Below are 25678 nucleotides of genomic sequence, written 5' to 3' on the forward strand. Positions count from 1 at the left end.
ACCTTCCTGCCTGCTCCTGCTGATTTGCATTCTAAATTCTTTTCATCTTGACTTTGACCTTTTCTGTTCCTCCTTTGCTGTTTCCATTTCCTTATCTATCAGGTCCTCAGGAGAGCGAGGTGTGAGCCCAGGGCAGAAGTTTGGGCTTGCATTCCTAGCAGCGCCTTTGTGGCTTGCAGGGAAAGAAGATCTTGCACTGTGTTTCCTTTTGGGTTGAGTTGTATTTTTAGGTCCCCCATCCTCACCCTTCCCTGTTTTGTTTTGTTTTTTTTTTTATTTTAATTTTTTAAGAAATGACTTGTTTTCGGCAACGTCCAAATATCTGATGTCAAGCCTGGGAGAGTTAAGAGCAGAAGTTTGGGAGTCAGGCAGATTCCACTACGTGTGGCATGACCTTGGGCAAAGTCCTGTTAGGACTGCCGTGTGGCATGACATTTGGCAAGGTCCTTTTAGGACTCCCTACAAAGCTCCCTCTCTGACCCAGTGATAGGTATGAACTGGAAATTCAGCTTCTCTGCAGTCAGCCTGCTGCAGCTGCCCCAGCGGTACTTCCACGCTCCTCAAGCCGCCTCGAGGGCAGCTCCAATCACTAAGATGTGCCCACCTTACAGGTGGGGCAGCTAGTGAGCCTGTCTCTTTCAGCCTGCTACCTCTGAAGTCACTGCGGTTTAGGATGGAAGCACCCTCCCCCTCTGCAGTAAGTCCCTTGAGTAGCCTTTTTTGATACTTTGTTATTGGCGGTGATCTGGAAAACACTAACTGCTGGTCTTCCTATAATCTTACTATCTATTCCTTGGAGGGAGGGCTGAGCCAGGAAGCTGGGCATGGGGTCTCAGCTAATACATAAGACGCCCACTTTCAAAGGAGAGGAGAAGATTGTGGTACAGTCCAGGAAGACATCAGCTCTTTGCTCTGGGCTGGAGGGAGCACCACAGCTGGTTAGGTCAACCATCTCATGCTGATCACAAGCTCCGATGGGCAATTATAAATGTCTTTGATTAATAAAAAATGGGGTGATGAATGAATAGTTAATCAACGCAGTCTGGCAGGAAGCCTCTCTCAGAACCTGGGCGGCAGCCGGGGGGTGGGTTTGTTCTGCAGGGGTTGGGGGAGCAAGGAAAGGGGTTCTTGGGGTGAAAGGCAACACCACCTTCGATGACGGTTTCTGTCCTGATCCCAGCTACCTGATTTTTACAAAGTGGGGTTTTCCTGACAGCTAAGGATGAGCTTGGAGTGGGGAGTGAGCTGATGAGCGAGTGGGAAACTGTGTTCTGTGCCCACCCAAGTGGACAGTGTAAAGAGCCGGAAACATGATGTGCACGCATCCAAGAGCTCTAAGCTGTGCCCCTTGATCTCTAGGGCAGGACCAGTGCCTGGACCTGTGTTAAAACTGGCTTGGTTAGAGGTGGCCGAGGCAGGGTAACTTAAAGGCGTAAAGCCAGTCAAAACAGAGCAAACGAGACCCGGTCCGGATCCTAGACAGCTGTTGAAGAAGGAAAAAAGAAGAGATTTGAAAAAACAAAACAAAACAAAACAAAAAAAAACAACAAAAAAACAAAAAACCACAAAAAACCCGAAGTGGAGACGGGGGGGGGGGGGGGAGGGGGGGGCGGGTCTCAAGCCCTTCCGGGAGGGGGCGAGCGGGAGGCGGTGAGCAGAGGACTGGGAGGGGCGACGACGGCAGGGAAACCCAGTTTTGGCGCGCGCGCGCGGAAAGAACTGTCGAATTGAGGAGTGTGAGTGGGACCACGAGTAGGACCGGGTAGGAGAGCTGGCCGGGGTGGGCAGGGCAGCGGTCTGGTGGAGGTGGGGCTTCGGGGACAGCGATCTGCGGGAGAGCGGCTGCGGGATGGGGCGGACCTCTGGGCCTGGTGGAAGTTAATGGATGTTGGCAGAGGCAGCAGGGCTTGTGATCCTAGACAAGGGTTTTGTTGGGATATTTTTGCATAGTGACCAGCTAACTAGCCGGGCGACCTTGAGACAAGTTCACAAAACCTTCAGAAGTTTTTATTTCACTTCGGCGCATTGGAGAGTTCCAGCTGCTACCCCGAGCATTGCATGGTATAAGGTGCCTGCTCTTGTAGTGGACTGTGTTCAGACTTTCAGGTTACTGGTTTCTTCGCTCGTTTTTGATGTCCTCTCTCCCCCATATTTTGGGCAGAATAGTCTTTTCCTCTACAGCATGCTTTGCCATCGAGACCTACCTTACTTCGCCTTATCTTCTTACTCATGCGTGGTTTCACAGAGGCCTTGATTTAGAGGGGATGTAAACAGTATTGGTTTTGTTGTCGTTTGCTTTTGTTTTTCCACGTTTGGGAATGAACTCCAGATACAAGCCACATTCCCTTGCCATGTAGGAAAGTTTTCACTTCCCAAAGCATCGTGCCCTTCTCCTGAGGACCACTTCCCACCGCTTTTCCACAAGCTTCCGGTACCAGGCTGCTTCTGCCTTCTTTTCCAGGATCCAGACGTTTAAACCATTCCGTGGTCCTCCTGGCTCAACCCAGAGACAGCTGGAGCAAGGGGCCTCTTTGGATTTGAGGGCTCGCCAGAGGAATTTTCCACACATTGCTACCAGCGGCCTGTCTCAGAAGTTCAGGGGAGGCTCTGTGGATCCACTTCACTTCAGATCATGGCAAACAGGGGCCTGCCCCTTTACTTGGCCACCCTCTTGACTGGGCTGCTGGAATGCATCGGTTTCGCTGGTGTCCTCTTTGGCTGGACTTCACTGTTGTTTGTGTTCAAACAAGAAGGGTACTTTGCAGAGCCCTGTGAACAGGACTGCATGCTCAGGAGCAATGCAACAGGGCCCCCTGGTAAGGGCCACGATGGTTTCTTAAGGAAAGTTGAAGAAACTGGTTCCTGGGAGGTGGAAGAGCGTGGGGAGGACTCGCGTGGGGAGGACTCGCATGGGGAGGACTCGACTTCCAACTCATCTTGCCAGCCTGTCCATGAGGGAGGGGCTGTCAGAATCCTCTGTGTAGAGGGTGTCAAGGAAGGAAGTATCAGATTTTGAAGGAGCCCTTAGAGACCACTACATTGTAACACAACCTGATAACTAGCTTTCTGATCAACAAAGCTGTTCCAGATAGAGGAGAACCTCGTCTGGGAACTAACCTGGCGGGAAGGTTAGGCGATTCTGATTTTGGCTCACGTAACCTGGGTTCCTAAGAGCATTTCTTTCCCAGGCTCCAAAGCTCAGGATGAGAAGTTCTCACTCATCTTCACCCTGGCATCCTTCATGAACAACTTCATGACTTTCCCCACTGGCTATATCTTTGACCGCTTCAAGACAACTGTGGCCCGCCTGATAGCCATGTAAGTCTAAAGCTCCAGCCTGGGCAGAGGTGAAGGAGAAGGGCCTCCCTCTTCCTACACCCTTGGTTCCCTTTTCTTTGCTCCTTCCCTTATAGGCAGTAATGCACTATCTTGTTACACGCTCCACTTCCTGAGAGGCCAGGGTTACGAAACTAACAGAATGTTCAGAGATGCTACCGGCTTTCCTTGTCTTATCTGATTTCCTTATCTGAGTTTCTGGAATCTCGCTCAGTCTCTTTTCCAGCAGGGCCTCACATCTGGGTAGCTCAGGCTGTGTATTTATTCTCCCCTGCGCATCATTTTCTGGGTAACCCCAACGGTGGAATTTCAGGTTGCCTCTGACTAAGATGATTCTTGCCATGGGGGTTTCCCTTGCAGATGAGCCAGAGACCTCAAGCTGCTTTTGCAGGGTTCTGCTGCCTCCTGATTACTATAATGCTCCTGGCCAAGTTCACTGATAAGCAGGGACTGCTGATCTCTGGTGTAGCCTTAAAGCAGGAGCGTGTACTGAAGAGCTGTCAGGATGGGAAAACAGAGAGTAAAGCAAATTCCTTATACTTTAAGCTTTCAGGAGAAGAGTGAGCGTAAGTCAGACAAGCTTGAATTTTCGTTTCCTTTTGCCTCTTCCCCCACCACGCGTCCTTTGAACTTCTTTTTTTATGGTATGGCTTTCGTTATCTATGTTTACAAAGTCCTCCACCTCTCAGAGGACCCTAGAACCTTAGGATTCTTTTTTCCAGGAATCACTTGAACTTGGCTGTTTTTTATACTGCTGGAAGTGGAAGCCAGGGCTCCGTGCCAGCCAGGGAAGTGTCTGCTTCTGTCCTGGTTACTTTTCTATTGCTGTGATAAAATAATACAAAAAAACAAAAAAATAAGCAGCAACAACAACAACAAATGACCAAGGCAACTTATAAAAGAAAGCATTTTATTGGGCTTCTGGTTCCAGAGTCTACGGTGGTGAGGGAGGGCATGACTTTAGGTAACTGCACAGCAGATAAGCGCTCATGTCTGGGTCTGCGAGCAGGAAGAAGGAGTACAATTGGGGTGGCTACAGGCTTTTGAAGTTCAGCTACCTGTGACACACCTCCTCCAACAAGGCTGTGCCTTGCGTCCTTTCCACCAACTGGGAACCAAGGACATAAATGTGTGAACCTATGGGGGTCATTTTCATTGAAGCCTCTGCAACTTCTAAGCCATACCCCTAGCTGGGAACTCAGCGGCTTTGTGCTTGGAATCTAGATCAGTCTGATCCAGGCAAGTCCAGCCTTTCTCTCATTGCGACACCAAGCTGTCACCTGAACTCTCAACAACCAGAAACTCCAGTCACACACACACACACACACACACACACACACACACACACACACAATCTCATAGCACTTTTGCTCTGTTTATGATTCTGTGAGTTCAAATGCATAGCCATCCTTGGTTGCATGTGGTCACTAACCCTTCCTTCTCCAGAAAAGGACCACTGAGGCCCAGAGAAAGGCAGAGCCTTGTCCAAAGTCATCTGTGGAGGAGGAATTAGAATCCAAGGTTTTGATTTGCAGATTAGTCATCAACTCCTTTCCCAAACAGTTGGCCTCGGGTGAAGATGCAATGCGATCGGTAATGAAAAGTCCCCAGACTTCTTACAAAAGATACAGCTTTAATAAAACAGAAGGAAAATCTTACATAGAATCCCACCTGTCTGGAACGCTGAATCCAGGCCAGGTCGAGAGGGAGAGAGGGTGGGGGGGTGGGGGTGGGGGGGTGGGGGGACTTTTACCCGCCAGGCTTATAGGTAAACTTTTGCCTTAGGGCAACGCGCCCCACGAACAGAATGTGATTGGCTGAACTCCCCTATCACTCCGGACAAGAGGGCCTGCCTGTGCTTGGTCTGACCCATGCTCCTGAGTCTTTTACATACTTCCCAGTTTAGCCTTAGAGCCTGGGAGGAGCAAAATGCATTGTCTTAATTACTTTTCTGTTATGAGGAAAAAATACCCTGATAAAAACAACTTAAGGGAGGAAGCCCTTTTCAGGTTCCAGTCCATCATGGTCGGGAGGTCTCGATGGCAGGAGTTCAAGGGAGCTGTCGACAGTTATCTGTGGTCACGCAGAGGATGAGTACTGAGCTCACTTTCCTTGTTTTATCTAACCCAGGATCCCCTGCCATGGGAATGGTTCACCCAAGTCAAGATGGGCCTTCCCATATCAGTTAATGTAATCACCTCAGTGCGAGGTCATTCTAGTTTCTCATCAAGTCTACAATTGAGATTTACTCTCACACTATCTGTGGAGTCCGCATCTCAGTCGGCCAGGACTTCTCCGGTGCTGAGCCGCCTCTCAGAAGTGTCTGTGTCTCTGGAGTTCCTTGGCTGAGAATGAGGTCGAGTTCTATCCAATGTTGGAGGTCGAGCAGGTTCCTGGTTGGTCCTCACGTTTCTTCTTTTAATTGGATGCCTCTGTATTTCAGATTTTTCTACACCTGTGCCACACTCATCATCGCCTTCACCTCTGTGGGTGAGTGGGAGAGACAAGCTGGGGGGGACAGGTGCAGAAGGTAGAGGGCCCGTGGTATTTTCAGAGATGCACGATTTGAAAGAATCCCTAAGAGTTGCAGGGTTGTTGCTTGTCTGTGAGACGTTTATCCTACTGAGGAAAGAGTTGTATCTACACGATATTAAAATGCTTTCTTTTTTTTTTTGTAACATGCCAGACAATTCTGAACATATCTTCAATTAACAGAATCAAAATTGATAACCCTGTTGCACGCAAAAAAAAAAAAATGCTTCCAATGATTACTATAAAAGTCCGGAAATCCCAGTTGTCTGTTTTCTTCCCTTTGTTATGGGGAACAGAAACTGAGATGAGACAAGAGAGAGAGAGAGAGAGAGAGAGAGAGACAGAGAGAGACAGAGACAGAGAGAGACAGAGCACACAGGCTGCGTTTGAAGACTTGCCTGAGATCATAGATAAATATGTGGGAAGAAGGCCAGGAAGTGTGGGGTTAGGGTGACCAAGAAGTAAAAACCAACATTCTTCCCTGGGGTCAGATTAGGTGGCTTAATTTTGGGGCTCGAGGTATAAACATATGTAAATGCATTGCATAATAGCTGTCTTGGAGTCAACTGACATCATGGAGGAGGCTCTGCTTGCATTTAGCAAGCCCTGGGCCTGAGTGTTTTGGTTCAAACAAATCTCATAGGAGTCACTTTTGTAAGTTTTAAGCAATAAGCCTCTATTTATTTACTTATTTTATAACTTACATGTGTATTTGCATTTGTGAGTTTTGAGCAAATATCTCCTATTATTCATTTCTGTTATTATTTACTTGTGTATGTGTGTAGACTTGTGCTTTCACTTGAGTGTGCATGGAGACTGTGTGTACATGTAAGTAGAAGCCAGAAGTGTACCATCGGCCCCTCAGATACCTTCTGGTTTTGAGGCAGCATCTCTCATTTTACCTAGAACTTGATGATCAAGTTATACTTGGTGGCCATAGACGCTCGTACCTGCTGGGCATCTTCTCATCTGTCTTTGTTGGTGTCCTATGGCTGTGAAGAGACACCATGACCATGACAACTCAGAAAAGAAAACATTAATTGGGGCTGGCTTACAGTTCAGAGGTTTAGTCCATTATCAGCATGGCTGGTGTCACACAGACCGGCATGGTGCTGGAGAGGTAGCTGAGAGTTCTACAGTTGGATCCGCAGGCAGAAGGAAGAAGAGAGAGAGAGAGAGGAGAGGGAGAGAGAGAGAGAGAGAGAGGAGAGAGAGAGAGAGACAGAGAGAGAGAGAGAGAGAGAGAGAGAGAGAGAGAGAGAGAGAGAGAGAGACTGGGCCTAGCTTGGGCTTCTGAAACCCCAAAGCCCACCTCCCCAGTGACACACTTCCTTCAGCAAGGCCATACCTCCTAGTTCCTGTCAAGGAGCCCCACTCCCTAATGACCAAGCATTCAAATATATGAGCCTTTGGGGGCCATCCTTATTCAAGCCATTACACCAGCCCAGCCCAGCAAAAGTCCCTCTTCTTCCAAAAATCAGCACTTTTATTCTGGAGTAAGTATTGAGGCTAGGGTGATTTTATTGTGAAACTGGTCTCCAGTCTTTAGCTCATTAGGAGATGTACATTTGTTAACGGCAGAAAGTGAATGGCAAATAGCGTGAGTCATCTCTAAAAAATCATCTCTTTCCAGAGCTTCCCTAGGCAGAGAACAATAGTTCCTTAAAGGATGCTAAGGGGTTGCCAGGATGTCCTAGTGGGCAAAGGTGCTTGCCACCAAGTCTGACCTGAGTTTGATTCCCAGGACCCACATGGTAGAAGGAGAGAATCAACTCCCAAAAGTTGTCCTCTGGCATTCACAGATATGCCAGTATGTGTGCACATCACACACACACACACACACACACACACACACACACACACAAATCTAGACTCCCTTGCCAAAAAACAAAAAACAAACAAACCATAAACCGAGATTGCTAGCACAGACTTAATATACCAACAAGTTTTGGATTAACTGGTGCAACAGGGTTTCTCTGTGTAGCCCTGGCTGTCCTAGAATTCTCTCTATAGGTTGGCCTTAAATGCAGAGAGATTCACGCACCTCTGCCTCCTGAGTGATAGGATTAAGGGCATAGGACACCCCTGCCCGGCCAAATTTGTTCCTCTTAAAAGTTACATTTTCAGTGATTTTGAGTCGTTTAGATACGACTACCGAACACTAACATGGTGTTTACATGTCAGTTTTGCTAACTTGTTGGTTTTTGTTATTGTTATGTTAAAACCAGGAACATGCTTAATTTCATGCAACATTTCTAATGCCAATCTCTCCACAAGGGGAGCGCTCAAAGTTTCACAAAGGGAAAGGTCACAGGCATCTCTCTCCGTTTCACAGACTCCAGCGAGGCAGGGCAGAGTCTCTGGTGTCTGTGCAGTGGGGAGGAGAGTGAGGCAGATTCAGAAGGTTGCTCAAGGTCATGGTCACGGGGTGGTTTTGAGGCTGGACTTGGGGACCGACTCCTGCAGTGATGGAGCAGGCATCTGTGGGATAGCAGAGAGCCAGGACCATCTTTAATGAGGAGAAGAGGGTCTCAGGACATCTCAGCAGGCATGACTGGGTAGTCTAGTGACCATTCCCTAAAGCCCTCAAAGGATACCAGCAGGCTGGTAAAATGACCTCCAAGTATTGTTGGGAATCTAAAGCTGGTAGGAGCTGGAGCCTCCTGGAGGAGAGGGGAGTGTGCACAACTTCCGGGGCTCTGGGCTGCAATGAGATCATGGCTCCTGTGACTTTTATGGTTTCAGACACTGCCCTGCTGCTCTTCCTGGCCATGCCCATGCTCGCCGTGGGAGGAATCCTGTTTCTCATCACCAACCTACAGGTGTGAGCTTGTGTCCGCCTTTACCCGAGAACCTGGGGGAGAAGGGGACATCATTTGTTTCCAGAGGGGTTGACCCAAACCAGAGTGGGAGGAACTGGGGGGAAAGTGGTTGGGATATTAATCATGCCTGGCTTAAGCTGGGTGCGAAGGAGGGAAAATAACTGTTTCGTGATTAAACAAATCGACTCGATTTGTCTTCTCCAGATCGGGAATCTCTTTGGCAAACACCGCTCAACCATCATCACCCTGTACAATGGGGCGTTTGACTCCTCCTCCGTAGTCTTCCTCATCATTAAGGTAAAAATACCTGTAGCTGGGCTGAGGGGACAGTCCAGGGACTAACGTAACTTCTGTGCATGCACAAGCACCCACGTTAGAGTTCCAGAGCCCGCGTGAAAAAGCAGAGTGTCCTGGTGTGTGCTTGGCTGGCTTCGTTCACACGGCAAATCACAAGGCCAGTGAGAGGCCCTGTCCCCTGGGGAATGGTGCCCGAGGACGTCCTCTGGCCTCTGCACACCGTCACCTACCTTGTCACACCTGTGATATTACTCAACCCTTATTGAGCCCCTGAGCCCTTACTTATTCCACATCCCATCCTGTGGTGGTTTTGGTCAGCTTTCAAGGTAGACGTAAGTTAACTCCCATTCCTCAGGTGACACAGTTGAGTCTCAGGGATGTCACGATGCTTCCAAAGGTTCCGCGCTGGTAACCATGGGATTTGAACTTGCATCGGGGCCTGTCTTTTTTCTGGAGGTGAGCTTGTGATCACTGAGCTCCCTCTTTACATGAAGACTATACTCTCTTAGCTAGGAAGGAAAATGTGGTCATGATATGCTTGAGTCAGGGAAGGACAGAAACTGGGAACTCTGTAGGAGGGGGCATTTCCTGAGCGAGCTGCAGCTTTGGGAAGGGGTAGGAAGGGCTAGTGGGGACCTTGGAAACCACACAGGGGCCTTTCTAGCTCTCCCAAGGGCTAGCCATGAATGTCAGAGAACAAAGAGTTGGCAAGGATGTTTAGTAGCCCATTAACAACCATTCTGCTAATGTTTTTTTATTAAATTAAATTAATTAATTGTTGTTGTTATTTAAGACAAAGCCTCTTCAGCTGGCCCAAGACTCACTGTGGAGTCCACTTTTCTCTCAAACTCTGATCATTCTTCCTCAGCCTCCAAGTGCCAGGGTTACAGTCGTGTGTCACGATACCTAGCTTCAAGTAATTTGGTTTTGAGACAGCATCTGACTGTGTAGGGCAGGCTGGACTGATCTTGTAGCCCAGGCTAGCCTCAAGCTCTCTGCCATTCTGCCTTAGGCTCTCCGGTGCTGAGGTTACAGGCAGGAATCATAGACCTGGCTTTCCTAATGATTTTAGTGTTTATATCATTGCTAACAGTTTTATCTTGCTCGTGCCTTACCTAGCCCGTGGGATGGATTCTGATTGGTCTAAGGTAACCACGGCAAGCTCTGTCTCTACCACCAGGGACAGTGGAGCTGGGCATGTCATAAAGCCCCTGCAAATGAGATAAAGCGGGTGTGTAGTGCCTAACTTGAGGGGACGTTTCCTCCTTGAGGAAGGGTGAGAGCAGAGTAGAAAGAAAACCTTGAGGCTGGGACTAACTCAGTAGTTAGAACGCCTGCCTCGCACACACGCACAAAGCCTGGTTCAATTCCCACTGCATAATCAGGCTGAGTAGCACACCTGCAGTCCCAGCACTAGGCTGCTGACAGCTGGAGGATCAGAAGTTCAAGGTCATTTTATGCAGTGAGCTCAGCCTACCTGGTCTACCCAAGACCTTGTGCAACACCAGAAGCCTTCTTCCTGTCTTTCTCTGCTCTTCCTCTTTGAAGGCAGTGGGATGGAGAGTGTGGGAGGTGACGCTGCCATAACCACGCTTTGATTAAAAGGCGACCAGCGGGGATGCAGTGACAAAGCAATAGGAGGGAAGGCGGTGGACCCCAAACTGCTCAAGCTGGCACTCTCCCTGGACTGTGGTCAGACCACCTGTGGGCTCACGAACCTCACTTAGTCCCATGAGCGCCTTGGGCAGAGTCTGAGTTGCCTGGGGCTCGCTAGACCCTCTGCGGCTGGTGCAAGAGCCACATCCCAGGTTCCCTTGCCTTGATGCATCTCCTCTTCAGAGCGGGGAGGGAAGGACTGGGGCAGGAGTGGGAGTCTTAGTTCAATAGGTGTCAGCTGCTTTCTCTGTGGCCTCTGAGGTTTGTCTAAGTTCGTGGTTTCAAACCTGGAAGTTGAGGAATTTAGAGGTTCCCTTTGTTGTGTGAGTCACTCTGGGGAACACAGAGAGAGTGGCCCTGTGGCTTCCCACAGATGTCTTTTATAAGCTGAATTCCTTGTTTTTTTTAAAAAATATAGTCTTTTATTATTATTTTCTACTAAAAGTTTCTTTTCATTTATATACCAACCTCAGTTCTCCCTCCCTCACCTCCTCCCATCCCCCTACCTTCCACCCACCCCCTCCCCATCTCTCCATCCACTCCTCAGAAAGGGTAAGGCTTTCCATGGGGAGTCAACAAAGTTTGGCATATCAAGTTGAGGCAAGACCCCCCGCCCTTCCCCTTTGAGGCTGAGCAAGGTATTTCTCCATAGGAAATGGGCTCCAAAAAGCCAGTTCATGCCCTAGGGATAAATCCTGGTCCCACTGCCAGTGGCCCCACAGACTGCCCAAGCTGCACAACTGTAGCCCACATTTAGGGGGTCTAGTTCTGTCCTATGCAGGCTCCCAGCTGCCAGTTCAGAGTCAGTGAGCTCCCACTAGCTCAGGTCAGCTGTCTCTGTGGATTTCCCCATCATGGCCTTGACCCGTTTGCTCGTTTAATCCCTCCTCCCTCTCTTTGACTGGCCTCTGCATGCTCAGTCCAGTGATAAGTTGGACTCTTGTGGGAAGAGTTGGCCGGAAGGACGTCTTGCAATTGGAGAGGAATAGCATTAGACTAAAAGATCTCAGAGAGTCATGTGAGGAGGTGCCACAAGGCTGTAGGACCAGGTGACAAGGTGGCCCCCACTGCTTCCTGGGCCCTAGGTGAAGAATGGTGAGGACCAGGAGTCCTTGGGCACCTCCGGGAGGGCAGGAAGGAGCTGTGCTGGAGCTTCTTAGAAATGAGGCTTCCGGCTTCTGCCGCCTACACTTTTCGCATGTGATAAAATACATATAGCATAAAATTTGCGATCAGGATTTTAAAAAAATTATCTATTGATGTAGTGTGTGTGTGTGTGTGTGTGTGTGTGTGTGTGTGTGTGTGTTGGGGGGTGGGCAGAGCATGTTGGTGGAGGTCAGAAGATACCTTGAGGGAGTCCATCCATCGTGTGGGTTGTGGGTGAGAAACTCAGATTAAGCTTGGTAGCAAGCACCTTCACCCAGTGAGCCATCCTGCTGACCCATAACCAGTTTTTAGTGCACAGTCTAGTAGTATTAAGTATGTTTATGTTGCTGAGCAAGCAGCACCATCCTTCATCCCCAGAAATGTTCACGTTGTAAAATGGGAACCCTGTACCTGTTCACACAAGTTCCTCCTTAGTCCCGCCCCCGTTCCAACCTCTCACAATTGCCATTCTGCTTTCTATATGAGGCTGACTATCCCAGGAATCTCTCGTAGGTAGAATGATACAGAATTTGTCTTTCTGTGACTGGCTATCTTCACTTGATGTCCTGTTCTCAAGGTTTATCCATATTGTGCCACGATAGCCTTCCCCTTTTAAAGGCCGACTAATACTCCGTCAAGTAGCCGTACAACATTCATCCGCTTTCCCGCAGTCACTTTGTCTCCCCACCTTTGACCATGGTCTAAAACACTCTTGTGATCCCTGGTGTTATTCTGATGAGTTGCTCCTCTCTCCATAGCTCCTTCATGAACGCAACATCAGCCTCAGGGCTTCCTTCCTCTTCCTGTCTGTCTGCAGTGTCTGGCACATTGGGCGCACTCTTCTCCTGATGCCTCAGGGACATATCCCCTACCCACTGCCTCCCAACTACAGTTATGGGTAAGCATGATTGGCCAAGGCCTCACCTCATCTGAGGCAGGAAAAAGGAACAACTGTGTGTTATAGGAGAAGAGCGTATTAGTTAGCTACTCCCACATGACAAGGATACCATACGTTTGTTTTTCCTTTCTTCCTTTCTTCTTAAAAAGAATTTACTAATTTTTATTTTATGTGTACAAGAACTTTGCCTGTGTAAATGAATGTGTCTCATGTGTGTGCTTGGTGCCCACGGAGGTCATAAGTAAGTGTCAGGTCCTCTAGAACTAGAGTTACGGATAGGTGTGAGCTCCTGTGTGCTGGGAACCAAGCCTGGATCCTCTAAAAGAGCAGAAAGTCCTTCTAATGACCGAATCATCTCTCCAGATCCTAAGAATTTATTTCCTACATCAGAGCCAGACTAGGATGGTCTTATCATTCATGCCTCTGATCATCTGATGTGTTAGCAGGGAGTTGGTTGGTCTGCCATGCCCTAGCTGACATTGGGTTTAGTGTGGCAGGCATGTTGGTGTCACAGGCTAATGCTCTAGCAGGCTTGCTTGTGTGTGTGCACAAAGTGGTTCCAGGGTTCAGAGAGGGGGCAGAAATGCCCACGGTTCTTTGGAGCTTCGACTTGGAAATGATGTGTACTTATATGCTGTGTTGATGTGTCTCTTGTATGCTGTGTTGATGTGTCACTTGTAAGCTATGCTGATGTGTCGCTTGTATGCTGTGTTGATGTGTCACTTGTATGCTATGTTGATGTGTCACTTGCATGCTACGTTGATGTGTCTCTTGTATGCTACGTTGATGTATACTTGTATGCTGTGTTGATGTGTCTCTTGTATGCTGTGTTGATGTGTCACTTGTAAGCTATGCTGATGTGTCACTTGTATGCTATGTTGATGTGTCACTTGTATGCCGTGTTGATGTGTCACTTGTATGCTGTGTTGACGTGTCACTTGTATGCTGTGTTGATCTGTTACTTGTATGCTGTGTTGATGTGTCACTTGTAAGCTATGCTGATGTGTCACTTGTATGCTATGTTGATGTGTCACTTGTATGCTGTGTTGATGTGTCACTTGTATGCTGTGTTGATCTGTTACTTGTATGCTGTGTTGATGTGTACTTGTAGCTACGTTGATGTGTCACTTGTATGCTACGTTGATGTGTCACTTGTATGCTATGTTGATGTGTCTCTTGTATGCTATGTTGATGTATACTTGTATGCTATGCTGATGTGTCACTTGTATGCTGTGTTGATGTGTACTTGCATGCTATGCTGATGTGTCACTTGTATGCTATGTTGATGTGTCTCTTGTATGCTACATTCTCTCGGCTGGAGCACTTCACGTGTCTGGCTTAGGTGATGATGAGAAATGGGCATAGTCCATTGCCAGGGACGGAGACAGAGGAGGTGAATGCCACAGTCACGTCAGCTGCCAGCTATAGGGAGGCGAGGCGCCATCCTCAATTGCTGCTCACTTGCTGTTGTGATGCCCCATGTGCTCTTTGAGTTCCATTCTCATGGCCACCTTTCCCACGGACAGCCTTGCCTTTGCTATCCAACTCTGAGAAATAAGGCTCCGAGGGGTGAGAAAGAGTCAGAGCTGAGATGTGTAGCAAGATCCACCCTCTTCCATGCTTCCCAAGTACCCCAAGCTTTATCTGTCTATGAGAATCAATCAGATCATTACAGTAAAAAAGAAAACAGAAAAATGGAAAGCTGGCCCTTAGCCAGTAGACATTCTGATGTACTTGGTCTGGGCTGCTACTTGTCCAACAAGGTTGCTCAGAAGTGGTTCCATGCGCAGTACGATGAGGATCCCCTGCACTGTTGGCTCTGGTCTGGGTTTGGTCCAGCTCGCTCACAGTGCTTGGCCTGTTTCCGCAGCCTGTGCTCTAGGTTTGGCACCAGAAAGGAAGAGAAGAAAGCAGCCGAGCATGAAACTAAGGAGCTTCAGTCAAAGGAGCTTTCATCAAAGGAAGGTGAGTTCTGCTGGTTTTCCCACGTCTCCCGCAGACACGGCAGCCTGTGCCTGTCTGCTCTTAACTCCAGGACATCTTCCCAGGGGCTCAGAATGAGGCCAGGCCAGGCAAGGAAGAACCCGTAAGCATTTACTCAATCCTCTCACTTTAGAGAGGATCCAGACAGGGCAAGACCAACCTTTGTGTATTTTCAGCGTTTCTTTCTTTCTTCCCTTACCCATGCACTTCAACTCTCCTCACGCTGAAATCTACCTTCCAGTGCCCTGATTCCCACATCCTGGTCTTGACTTTCCTGGGATCCCAGGGCACCAAGGATGCCATCTGTGTCTCCGTTTCTTTACGTCTCTTGGATCTGACCCCTTTCCATCTGTCCCCTCTTCATTGCTTCTTCCTTTCCCTCTTCTGTCTGCTCTGGGTCTTTGGTTATGAATATTATAAACCATCTCTGGCTGCAGTAGAAGTAAAAATAGGAGGAGGGCGGGAGGGAACAGAGAGAGGCAGGTCAGAGGGCAGAAGTAGCAGCTGGGCAGGAGAAAGCAGTTTCCAGAGCAGGGCAGTTAATAGAATTACATTGTATTTGGGATTGGTTTTTTTTCCCTTTCTATATGAGCAGATTTTAGCTGTTCTTGGCACACAACAAAAATGGGCAACAATATGAGATGATGGATATGTTAATTTGCTTTGCTATGGTAACCATTTTACTATCTATATGTACCCGATGACAGCATGTTGTATGCCTTAAATACATGCAATGAAATTTATTTGTTAAAAAAGAATAGGGGCCAGGGATGTAGCTCAGTCACTAGAGCCCTTGCCTAGCATGTGCAAAGTCTTGGGTTCAATCCCAGCACTGTGTACATCTGGGCATCATGGTAACGAGGATCAGAAGTTCACTGTCAGCCTTAGCTACATACTGAGTTCAATGCCAGTACTGACTATGTAAGACCCTGTCTCAGACAACAAAAAGAGTAAGAAGACTGTGGAAGGCTCACATAGTCAAGAGGAAAGTGAGTTGCCAGGCTACAGAGGTATGAAACCAGGCCGCCTCTGGGCATTCCTGTAGCCTTTAGCCAGCCTACCTTCTCAGGTCAACTATTTGAGGAACAGACCATTTAATCCACGGTCTCAACTGGACCAGGGATCGCAAGGGAGTCCTAAGGAAATGAGAGATTCTGGGGCCAAAAGAAAGGCAGGGGACACAGAACAGGTCAGAACGATAGCTGTCCGTCACTAGTCCACACTTTGTCCTTGTCTTTCTTCTCACCGACCTGGCTGAGGAAGCTCAGGAAGGTACAGCCAGAAGTGTCATTGAGTAGGCTGTGAGAGACAGATCAAATTTCAGGACGCGGAAGAACAGGAGGAGAGCCATCCGAGGTGGAAGGACAAGATGACTAAGCAGGGTGGAGGGACAGAGGGAGTCTAGGGAGCTATGGAAGACAAGCATGGAAGGTGAGCTCAGGCCTGAGACTGTCTTGTGAAGGGCCACTCTGGTCCATCCAGACTGTCCTCTTTCTCTGTCACTGATGCCCACGTCCCTCTTTCTCCGTCAGAGAGCTCTGGACCAGGGCAGCAACAGCCGCAGCAGGAGCAACGCTCTTTTCGACGCTGTGCGCTGTCACGCCGGTTCATCTTGCATGTGGTATGGCTGTCCACCATTCAGTTATGGCATTACCTCTTCATTGGCACTCTCAACTCTCTGTTAACCAGCTTGGCTGGTACTGACAGTGTGCAAGGTATGTGGTGGGCTTCGAAGCCGTCTCCCGGTTGGTCTCAGGTAGAGATTCAGGAATGGGTGCTGTGCCTGTGGAGCCATGTGCTCCAGGAGGGTTTCTGGGGACCTGGGGAGCAGGGCTGGGGAAGAGAAAGGTGGAATGGGAGAGTCTTCTCTTGTCCATTACCCTGAAAATTTCTTCCTGCCCAAACCCTCTCTGCAGTCAGCACGTTCACAAATGCCTTCGCCATCACCCAGTTTTTCGGGGTGCTGTGTGCCCCCTGGAATGGCATGCTCATGGACCGTCTTAAGCAGAAGTTTCAGAAGGAAGCCAAGAAGACAGGTGAGGCTGGGAGCCAGGAGCGAGCTCTTCACAGACTCCCACAGTCTACTTATCTTTGCTTTAGTCTTTCTCCCTGAACTTGCTCATCTAGCCATTCAACCCTTGGTCATCCATTTTGTGGCACAGTACCAGACCCATGAAGACCTAACAATGGATGAGAGAGGTGTATCTTGTCCTCCGAAGCTGTTCCTAATCCAGAGGGTGGGGCAAGGTAATCAGGTAGTTACCATCCGTACGTTACAGATGGTCTGTAACCGATGGAGTGCTGTGTCTACGATGAGGCAACGTCACACCCACATAGCCATTCTGTATCCATCTTTATTGTCCACAGACTACATGAGAGAGTCAGCACTTCATTGTATAGTAGGCTTTCTGTTAGGTGGTTTTGCCCCCTGCCACCCCACCATGTGAAATGCTCTGAGCACATTTGAGCTAGCATACACTGAGCCACGACACCCCATAGGCTAAGTATATTAAATGCATCTTAAAATTGACGGTATTTTTGGTTTTTGATGTAGCTCCACTGTGAGTCTGGGAGCCTCGGCGAGCACACAAAGGGCTCTGGACACTGAGCCGGGTATATCTCCTGTTCTGGGTGAAGCAGAGCTGCTAGGGAAGGCAGAGGGAGTGGCATCTAAACCAGGATGGAAAACACAAGGGGCCTGATGGTGGCTGAGGGCACCAGGCATGGTAGTGGTGAAAGAACAGGCATTCAGGGATCTGGGTCCTTCCTGCCAGCGACTGAAGCTCACCAGAAGGCAGAGTGCACGAGAGTCGCAGGAAGAACCTGGGGAGATCGTGAGAAGGGATCCTACTCACTGTGCCATAGAGAGTTAGAATGTGATCCTTACGTGTGACTGGCAGAACAGAAGGTTGCTGGGACCCTTCACCCCTTGGGAGCTGGAGGGTAAGGGATAGAGAAACCATGTTTGCTGTTCGCTTTGCCTGCTCCCCCTCCCTGCTCTCTACACCCTAGCCCTACGGCAGGATTTTGAAATCAAGTTTAGACAATATACCGTATTTGCTTGCAAATACTTCATAGACTGTCCTTAACAGAGCCCCTCTTAAATAAATATCACCATGAAAATCCCCCATGATTTCTTAATATTTTCTACTATGCAGCTGCTTTTCAGATCTCCCTGACGGTCCTCGGTACATTGTTTCATGACTGGTTTGTTCAGTGTCTCTGTACAAAGTCCACACGGAGTTGAAAGGACAAAGTTCAATTGATGTGTTTTTGGCATCTTTATTTTTAAACATTTATTTGTTTAAGACAGGGCCTCCTCTAGCCTAGGCTAGCCTCCAAGTTACTATATAACCAAGGCTGGCTTTGAACCCACTCTGTAGTTGAGGCCTTGGACTCCTGGTTCTTCTGCTGTGGCTTCCCAAGTGCAGGGATGACAGGCTTCCCCCCATGTCCAGCTAGCGGACCTTTCTTCCTCTTCTTTCTCTGGTACCGAGAACAGAACCCCGAGCCTCACGCATGCGCAGCGAATGTTTTACCGCTGAGTTCTATCCCTCACCCCGATACTCTTCCTTTATGATTTATGTTAGTTATTTGTTGAAGAGAGTGGAATATTTTTCCTGTCAGATTTCCCACATTTGGTCTTGGCATCCTTTGGGTGTTTCGTGAATGGGTTCCTTTGATTGGACATTTCCTGTAAATAGGCAGATTCGAAGCTTGGAGGAGACTCAATTTTTCTTTTCTGGCAAGAAATTCGTGGGAATGGAGTTGTGGCCTTTCTCTGGTTCCTTTGCAGGCCCCTGCTGGTCCACCGTCTTTGCTGTTACAGCGCTGACATAGGTCAGTTGCCTCGGAATTTGACAGTCTGATCTATCTGCTATAGAGCTTCCCATTAGCCCGAGCAACTAATGATTTCACAACCACTGTGATCAATTTGAGACCCATGATCTGATTAGAGTGCTACTTCCGTCTTCAGCTTTTAGCAGATACGATTCCTCCAGAAGACACGATTTCTCGGACTGTTCTTCATGCTGAAGGAGACGCCTGCCTTCCTCTTGTTTAACCAGTTTCAGGATGTTTAAAAGTTACTTATTTTTCTTTTGCAAACTTTATTTTTGAGAATTTCATATGTGTATACCATGAGATAGAATCATACCCAATTTTTTTTCTTTTTGAGGGAGGATTGCTTTGTTTAAAATTTTTAACCACACAATATATCTGACATGTGCTATGCTTCCATCCTGCTCTGCCTTCTTCAGTCCTGGAGACTGGGCTCAGGGCTTCTCCTCTGCTGAGCAAGTGCTGTCCCTCAGAACCACAATCCTGGCCCTCACTAGTCTTTTATAGACCTTCCCCTCTCCTGAGTGCTGGGATTAGGGGTGTGTACTACCATGCCTAGCTTAAAGTATCTTTTATTATGTTTATATAGTTATTTGTTGGTGGGGGGGCGGAGGGGTGCATGCCAGAGTGAATTTCAGAGGACAATTTGTGGGGTTCAGCTCTCTCATTCCACCATGTGGATCCGAGCTATGGAATGACGATCGCCAGGCACCTTTACCTGCTAAGTCAGCTCACAGGCCCCCACCATTCTTCTTCAGCCTCACGCTGACCCATCTTTGTGGGACCGTCAGACAGGACTTACTAACTTTAGACAGCGTCCTTGCCTTCTAGAGCAGGGAGAGGATCGGGTCTGTTGAATTGGACCTGTTTCCTGCACTGGGCTTGAAACTGGTCATCTGTCCAAATACTCTTGGGTCTCAATTGGAAACAGCCTTTAGAGACCTCAGTTTGGGTGCTCACTCGCTCTGTGGATGCTCATTCTTCTTAAAATTAATTTTTATAGTTAGCATGCAGTGTTGTAGGCTTCCTTATGGCATTTCATAATTCAGTATACACTATTCTTATTCATTCCTCATCCCTACTGCCCCCTCGGCCCCGCCTCCTCCTGCTGGCCCCGCCTCCTCCTGCTGGCCCCGCCTCCTCCTGTTGGCCCCGCCTCCTCCTGTTGGCCCCGCCTCCTCTTCCTGGCCTCTACCCCATAAGTCTCTTTCTGCGTTTTTTTTATCATCCTCTCTCATAGGGAATATTTCTGTGTGCTCACAGTCTCCTCTTTTTTTTCTTTTAAACTTTAGTGACACATACTCATCTAGGCACATGGGTGTACACTCCAGTGTGTGAACGCTCCATTCTTTCCACCTGCATCAATCTCTAGCTAGCGCCCCTTCCTCAGAGGTCGGCCCATCCCACTCCACAATTTCTTCACTGCCAGCCCACTTCCCTTTTCCCCAAGCTCACTCACACCAGTGTGAGGAAGGCAGCATTGCACCCCCCCACATGTGCACACACGCACACACACACACACACACACACACATGTGTATACATATGCATATTCATACGCGTACACACACGTGCACACACATGCACGCACACGTATACACACATGCACACACGTGCACTCACACATGACTGCGCACACACACGAGTCCAACTAGACACAGAGCTATGTTCATTGGTCTCTTTTTGTTGTTGTTGTTGCTATTTCTGATATCTTGGGATTGCTTTGCTTGCTTTCTTCCTGTTTGAACTTTGTTGACAATACTTCCTAAGTTAAGCATTTACATTTCCTCAAAACTAAAGCTGGGAAACAAGATGTTGAGTTCCTTCTCTGTTTCTTGTTTTCCTTTATTTACTCCTTTCAGTGAGTGTGTGTACTGTTTTTCTTTAAAACACAATAAGCACCCACAGAAACATATTTCTATATGCCTTCTTCCTTGGATAAAAGGAAGTTGTGTGCCATTTGCACAACTGTGCAGCTAAACTCTCCACACCTCTCTGTTCTGAGACCCGCCTCGCCCCCGTAGCTGCCGCCCAGCTCTCCGTTATGTCTTGGACTTGGTACCATGTCCTTCTGTTGGTGGCAGTTCAGATTGTTTCCAGTTCTTTGCAATCGCCAGTTCACCGGATGTGTTATAAATGACAATAATAATGATAACAATATTAGCCATCATCATCATCTCTGATTCTGGGTTGCAGAGAGCAAGAGTGGTATGCAACCTGTTTAGAGGCCATGCATCTGTGAGTGAGTTAGGGAGCCCCAGGGAACTGGGAGGAGCAGGTACTTTGATTGACATGTAGGTGGAGAGTCAGCAACACTGACTGGTGTTGAGACAGACCTGGCTCTGTTTGGACAGTTCTGACCTTTTTCCTGCTCACACCCTCTCTTCCCTTCTGAACCAGGTTCCTCCCCCTCGGCCGCAGCTCTCTGCTCCACGGTGCCTTCACTGGCTTTGACATCTCTGCTGTGCCTGGGCTTTATCCTGTGTGCCTCCATTCCTGTCATCCAGCTGCAGTACGCCACCTTCATCCTGCAAGTCATCAGCCGCTCCTTCCTCTATGGGTGCAACGCTGCCTTCCTCACGCTGGCGTAAGTGAGGCTGGGTAAAGGGACAGTGGGCTGGCAGGGAAGGAATTGTGGAGTGGGGTGGGCCTGGAGGTGACCAGGTCCGAGGGCATGTGAGGAAGGGGTGCTGGCTAGAGACTGATAGGTGGGAAGGAGGGAGCGTTCACACACCAGAGGCTTTGTGTCCACTGAGAGTCTCTGTCCTATTCAGTCCTCACTGCCCGCTTCTGTTCTCACTCTCCCAGAGAAGAGTTACAAAGTTATTTTCCCTTCTTTGCATCCTCGGAACTCTGTTCTTGCTTCCTCCATTATCACTGCATCTGTCTCTCCCAGGCACAGGCTGGGCCCGGGACCCTTCTGTTTTCCCAGGGCCCATTACAGTGCCCTGGTCATAAGGTTAGAAGGTCTGAGCGGAGTGGGAGAAGGGAAGACTTGTGTGGGGGAGTGAACGGCAGGCCCAGGACAGGAGAGCTGGATGCTCAGCGTTCTTAAATAAATTCTGCTTGGAGCCAGAGGACTGTAAAACTCACGGAAACCTGTCTTTCTTCCCCTAGGTTTCCTTCAGAGCACTTTGGCAAGCTGTTTGGGCTGGCGATGGCTCTGTCCGCTATTGTGTCTTTGCTGCAGTTCCCCCTGTTCAAACTCTCCCCCCAGAACATCGCCGTTTACGTGAGTAACATCCAGGGCCTGTTTCTGGCCAGTGTGTATGTGGGTCCTTGACTAGAAAGGATAACCAGACTGGACCTAGTGCCTAGGGCCCCAGCAGGGGGCACCCTAAGCTGGCTCAAGAGACCTGGGTGTGTTAGAGGCTTCCATGATGCAGAGCCCAGAGCATCCAGAGTTTACTTTTCAAACTAGGGTGATGGCAGAAACCTGGCTCAAGCTGGGGTTTCCTAAGATCAAAAGATTCTCTGAGAGCCTGTGCTTTTCATAGGTCTGGAGAAAAACAGTTGTTTGTGAGTGTGTGCATAAATATATGTTACTCCAGAAGAGGGTATAAAATACTCTCAGAATTTCAAGCAAAAGGGTTTCCCACTTTCAGTCAGTGTAGACCAACCTTGGCTTCTCTACGGAGACTCTGGCATAGACTACGTTTTTCTGAGGGCAGGAGCTTCATGCTTCCATCCCTGGGGATGTTAATGGGTCAACCCTAGGAGGTCCCGGCTCTTCAACTCTGGGGGAAATTGAGCATCAAAGAAATTGAGTGACTTATTAACTCAGATACTCAAGAGTCACACACAGCTAAGATAGAAGTCTCTGCCCTTGAAAGTCAGAGTTCTGGCCACTGATGACCCTACTTGCCTCATTAAAAAGAGATCAGAAGGGCAGGAAAGATGGCTTAGTCGTCAGGGTGCTTGCTGCCAAGTTTGGCAAGTTCAGTTTGACCCCTAGGGCCCATGGTGAAAGGAGAGACGCAACTGGTACCCAAGACCAGACTGGCCTAGAACTCACAGAGATCCACCTGCCTCTGCCTCCCAAGTGCTGGGATTAAAGGTGTGCACCACCACCACCCGGCCTTAAATATGATTCTTTTAAGATTAAAGTGTAACGCAAGTCTTTAAATCTATCACTAGGAGTAACGAGACTACACTTAAAAACTAAGAAAAATTTCCTCAATTGTGACATCAGGAGACCTAACTTAACATTTAGCTATCTCCCCAGCTCCTCAGTGACCAGTGCAAGTCTCTAGGCCACTGTTTGCTCACCCATGAAATGTGCTTCGTAGGGGCTGGCATGTGTCTTATTGGTACAGTGCTTCTGTACCACACCCAAGGCCCCGTGTTCAGTCCTCAGCACTAAATATGTCCTGTGTGGTGCTACATGCCTGTAATTCCACCATTTGGGAGATGGGTTAGATGTTCAATGTCAGCCTGAGCCATGTGAGATCTATCTCAAGAAAGAAAAAATTATGAAAATAAACCACAAGTCCTTTAGGTCAGCTTGGTATATGTGTGTCGGAGGGAGAAATATGGCCCAGGTAGGACTTTGTTCCTTCTGCTGGTGATAGGTGCAGCTCATGGTTACTGGACTGGCCCCTCCTCTCTGTCTCCCCAGGTGTCAATGGGGCTTGCCATTTTTCTGACGTTGGCCCATCCCTTCCTGGTGTACCGTGAGTGCCGCGCTGAGAAAACGAAGCCTTCTGTGACTCCCTAGCCAAGAGGCCCTCACGCTCCAGCCTTGATGGTGCTTTTCTTGAGCCTTCCACACCCTTGAAGATCCAGTGTCCACAGAGACTTTGCCTACCCTGGAGAACTGTATTGAGAGCCATAATTGTTTGTTTTTTAAACAAACAAACAAACAAACAAACCAGGTATTAAGTGCCATTCAGTACTTTTGATCACCAAGAAGAAGATTTCAGTGGCCAAGTGGCTTGCATTCACCCTGACCTAAAGCAAAACCTCACGTGAATTCTCTTTGGTTTGGGAGTAGGAAGTTACTCCTTGTGCAGGGTCTCAGCAGAGGTCACTGCAAGGGACGGGGAGAGATGTCACCGAAACCCATATGTAGAACATCTGCTACCCTCTGGATTTCCAGGTTAAATGTGACGTCATTGTGGCCTCAGTTGTCCACCTGATGTTTAGATGTAGCACAGAGAGCAACTCTGGCTCCCCCAGACACACATTTGCCTTGGGGAAAGAGGAGCACACAGAGGTCCCTCCCTCACTGCTGATGGATGACCTTGGGCTGACCACTGCAGGTCAGAGCATCTCTTTTTTTCTATGTGTAAAGGCTAGATCAGAGTCAAAGACCGTTTTTGGAACTGATATCCCGGAAGGTTTTGAAATCAGTGACAGGGAGTCATGTTACCTCCAAAGGATTTGGGAACCAGCTGGCTGGCTAGTCAAAAAGATTTTGGACACCCCTCCCTTTCTCTCTGTGTGTGTGGTTGAGCAGTGTCTCCTCATCGGGGAGAGGGATGTTTGTTGACATAGGGCACTCTACTATGCACACACACACACACACACACACACACACACACACAGTTGTTGTCTCAGGGCTGGAGAGATGGCTTAGCTCTTAAGAGCACTGGCTGCTTCTCCAGAGGACCTGGGTTTGGTTACCATCACTCATGGCTGCTTCTCCGGAGGACCTGGGTTTGATTGCCAGCACTCATGGTGGTTCACAAACTATAACTTCAGTTCCTTCATGGGCATTGCACACTCATGCACAGACATACATGTTTTGCATACAAAACACCCGTGTACATTAAATAAATAAATTTTCTAGGGGACTGTTGGCTGCACTTTTCTGTGAATACCCACACCTGATTCAGGTGCGCGCTTTCCCTAATCAAGTCCACGAGAATGGATGAATATCCTAAGGGTTGAACAGACACACACAAAGAGATCATGCTCATTCACCAAAGAGTAAATGGCAACTTTATTAAACACAAGTCGGGTATATATACTAGGGGGCAAAGGGAAAAATAGCCCCTTCAATCTGGAACAGGGGAAGAAGAAGTCAGGTGTCTGGCACCCAAGGCCAGACAGCAGCTGTGGTGGCAGACGTGTAGCTGCCGGCAGGATCCTTGCTTGTAGGTGGAATTACCATAACAAAAGAGGGCCAAGTTCTTTCTAAGATAAGCCCTCAGGCCTGTGCAAGAGCAGAGAAGCCAGGAAGCCACAGGTAAAACGGCCCTGCATAGCGCCGCGAACAAAGGGGAAGAAACCTGGGTGCCAACAGGGGACAGTTTTATACAATAATAAACTATATTTAAGGCAACTATTGCTTTCACCTCTTTGAGTTTGTGTGTGCATGTGCTTGCACACGTGCGTGTGCTTGTGTGAGGGGGTGCCATTCTTGGGGAGTGGGTGCAGGGTAGAGGTGGGGGGATCTTGTTGTCCACTGTAGGGTGACAGCCTGACACAGACCTGGAGTATGGGGATGGGCAAACTCCTGGGTCTGGGGAGTGAGCTCCCAGAGTCCCATCCCCCCCTCTCCATACCCTTCAACCTCAGTCGATATGCTGTGGGCCCAGCTCATAGCGCTAGCTGCATTCAGCTGGTCTCAGGATAATCTTAGTCAGTCGCCAGCACCTGGGAAAGCCCCTCGTCCGCTGAGTCGCCTGCAAAGGGCAGTCACTCATTTCTGTCCCCGAGAGTGGCCATGAGAAGGAAGGTAGAAGCCCATGACTGCCACTTCTCTTTTTACTCAGGACCAGATGAAAGAGAGGCAGGTAGAGAGAGGGAGGCGGGAGAGATGGGAAGTTTCAGAGCATTTCGGTTGTTTTCATCCTACCTGGCAGAGAGGGAAGCTGGGGCAGGATAGCAGGGAGGGAGAGGGCCAGCGGACAGATTCGTTCATCCACCCATTCCATCATTCAGCAAGCATTTATCATCTTTACAGCGCAGCAGATGCTGCCTTGGATGCTAGAGACGTAAAAATGCCCAAGAGCACAGCTCTTCTGCCTTCTGTTGGGGTGCTACAAGAATTGTTCCCAGAGGTCTAGAAACCTGGGTCTGGATAACAGAGTTCTAAAGTATGGTGTTAGCCTTGTTACTCTGCTCAGGCGCATCTAGATCCGTGGTTCTCAACCTCCCTAATGCTGCGACTTTTCAATACAGTTCCTCATGTTGTGGTGACCCCCAACCACAAAATTATTTCA

The 25678-nt window shown here is 48.6% G+C and overlaps 1 protein-coding gene across 3 annotated transcripts; it reads left to right on the top strand.

Annotated features, from left to right (window-relative positions):
• The first annotated feature begins 169 nt into the window (after positions 1 to 169).
• On the top strand, positions 170 to 24795 carry Slc43a3 (solute carrier family 43 member 3). Of its 3 annotated transcripts, none has more exons than XM_087900109.1 (13): positions 170 to 697; positions 2462 to 2816; positions 3189 to 3318; positions 5780 to 5826; positions 8614 to 8690; positions 8895 to 8987; positions 12548 to 12687; positions 14558 to 14652; positions 16203 to 16385; positions 16587 to 16705; positions 20924 to 21096; positions 21627 to 21741; positions 23128 to 24795. In XM_087900109.1, exons 2-13 carry the CDS (start codon positions 2633 to 2635, stop codon positions 23224 to 23226), a joined length of 1455 nt encoding a protein of 484 aa, XP_087756235.1. In that variant the 5' UTR covers positions 170 to 697; positions 2462 to 2632; the 3' UTR covers positions 23227 to 24795. The 3 variants fall into 3 exon arrangements, with proteins under 3 accessions (XP_087756235.1, XP_085537006.2, XP_085537007.2); XM_085680880.2 differs by having other exon boundaries at positions 177 to 697; positions 16587 to 16706; positions 20910 to 21096; XM_085680881.2 differs by lacking the exon at positions 170 to 697 and adding an exon at positions 1665 to 1762 and having other exon boundaries at positions 16587 to 16706; positions 20910 to 21096.
• The last annotated feature ends 883 nt before the right edge of the window (positions 24796 to 25678 follow it).

Source organism: Myodes glareolus, chromosome 21 (assembly GCF_982192425.1).
Source record: "Myodes glareolus chromosome 21, mMyoGla1.1, whole genome shotgun sequence".
NCBI classification, from domain to species: domain Eukaryota; kingdom Metazoa; phylum Chordata; class Mammalia; order Rodentia; family Cricetidae; genus Myodes; species Myodes glareolus.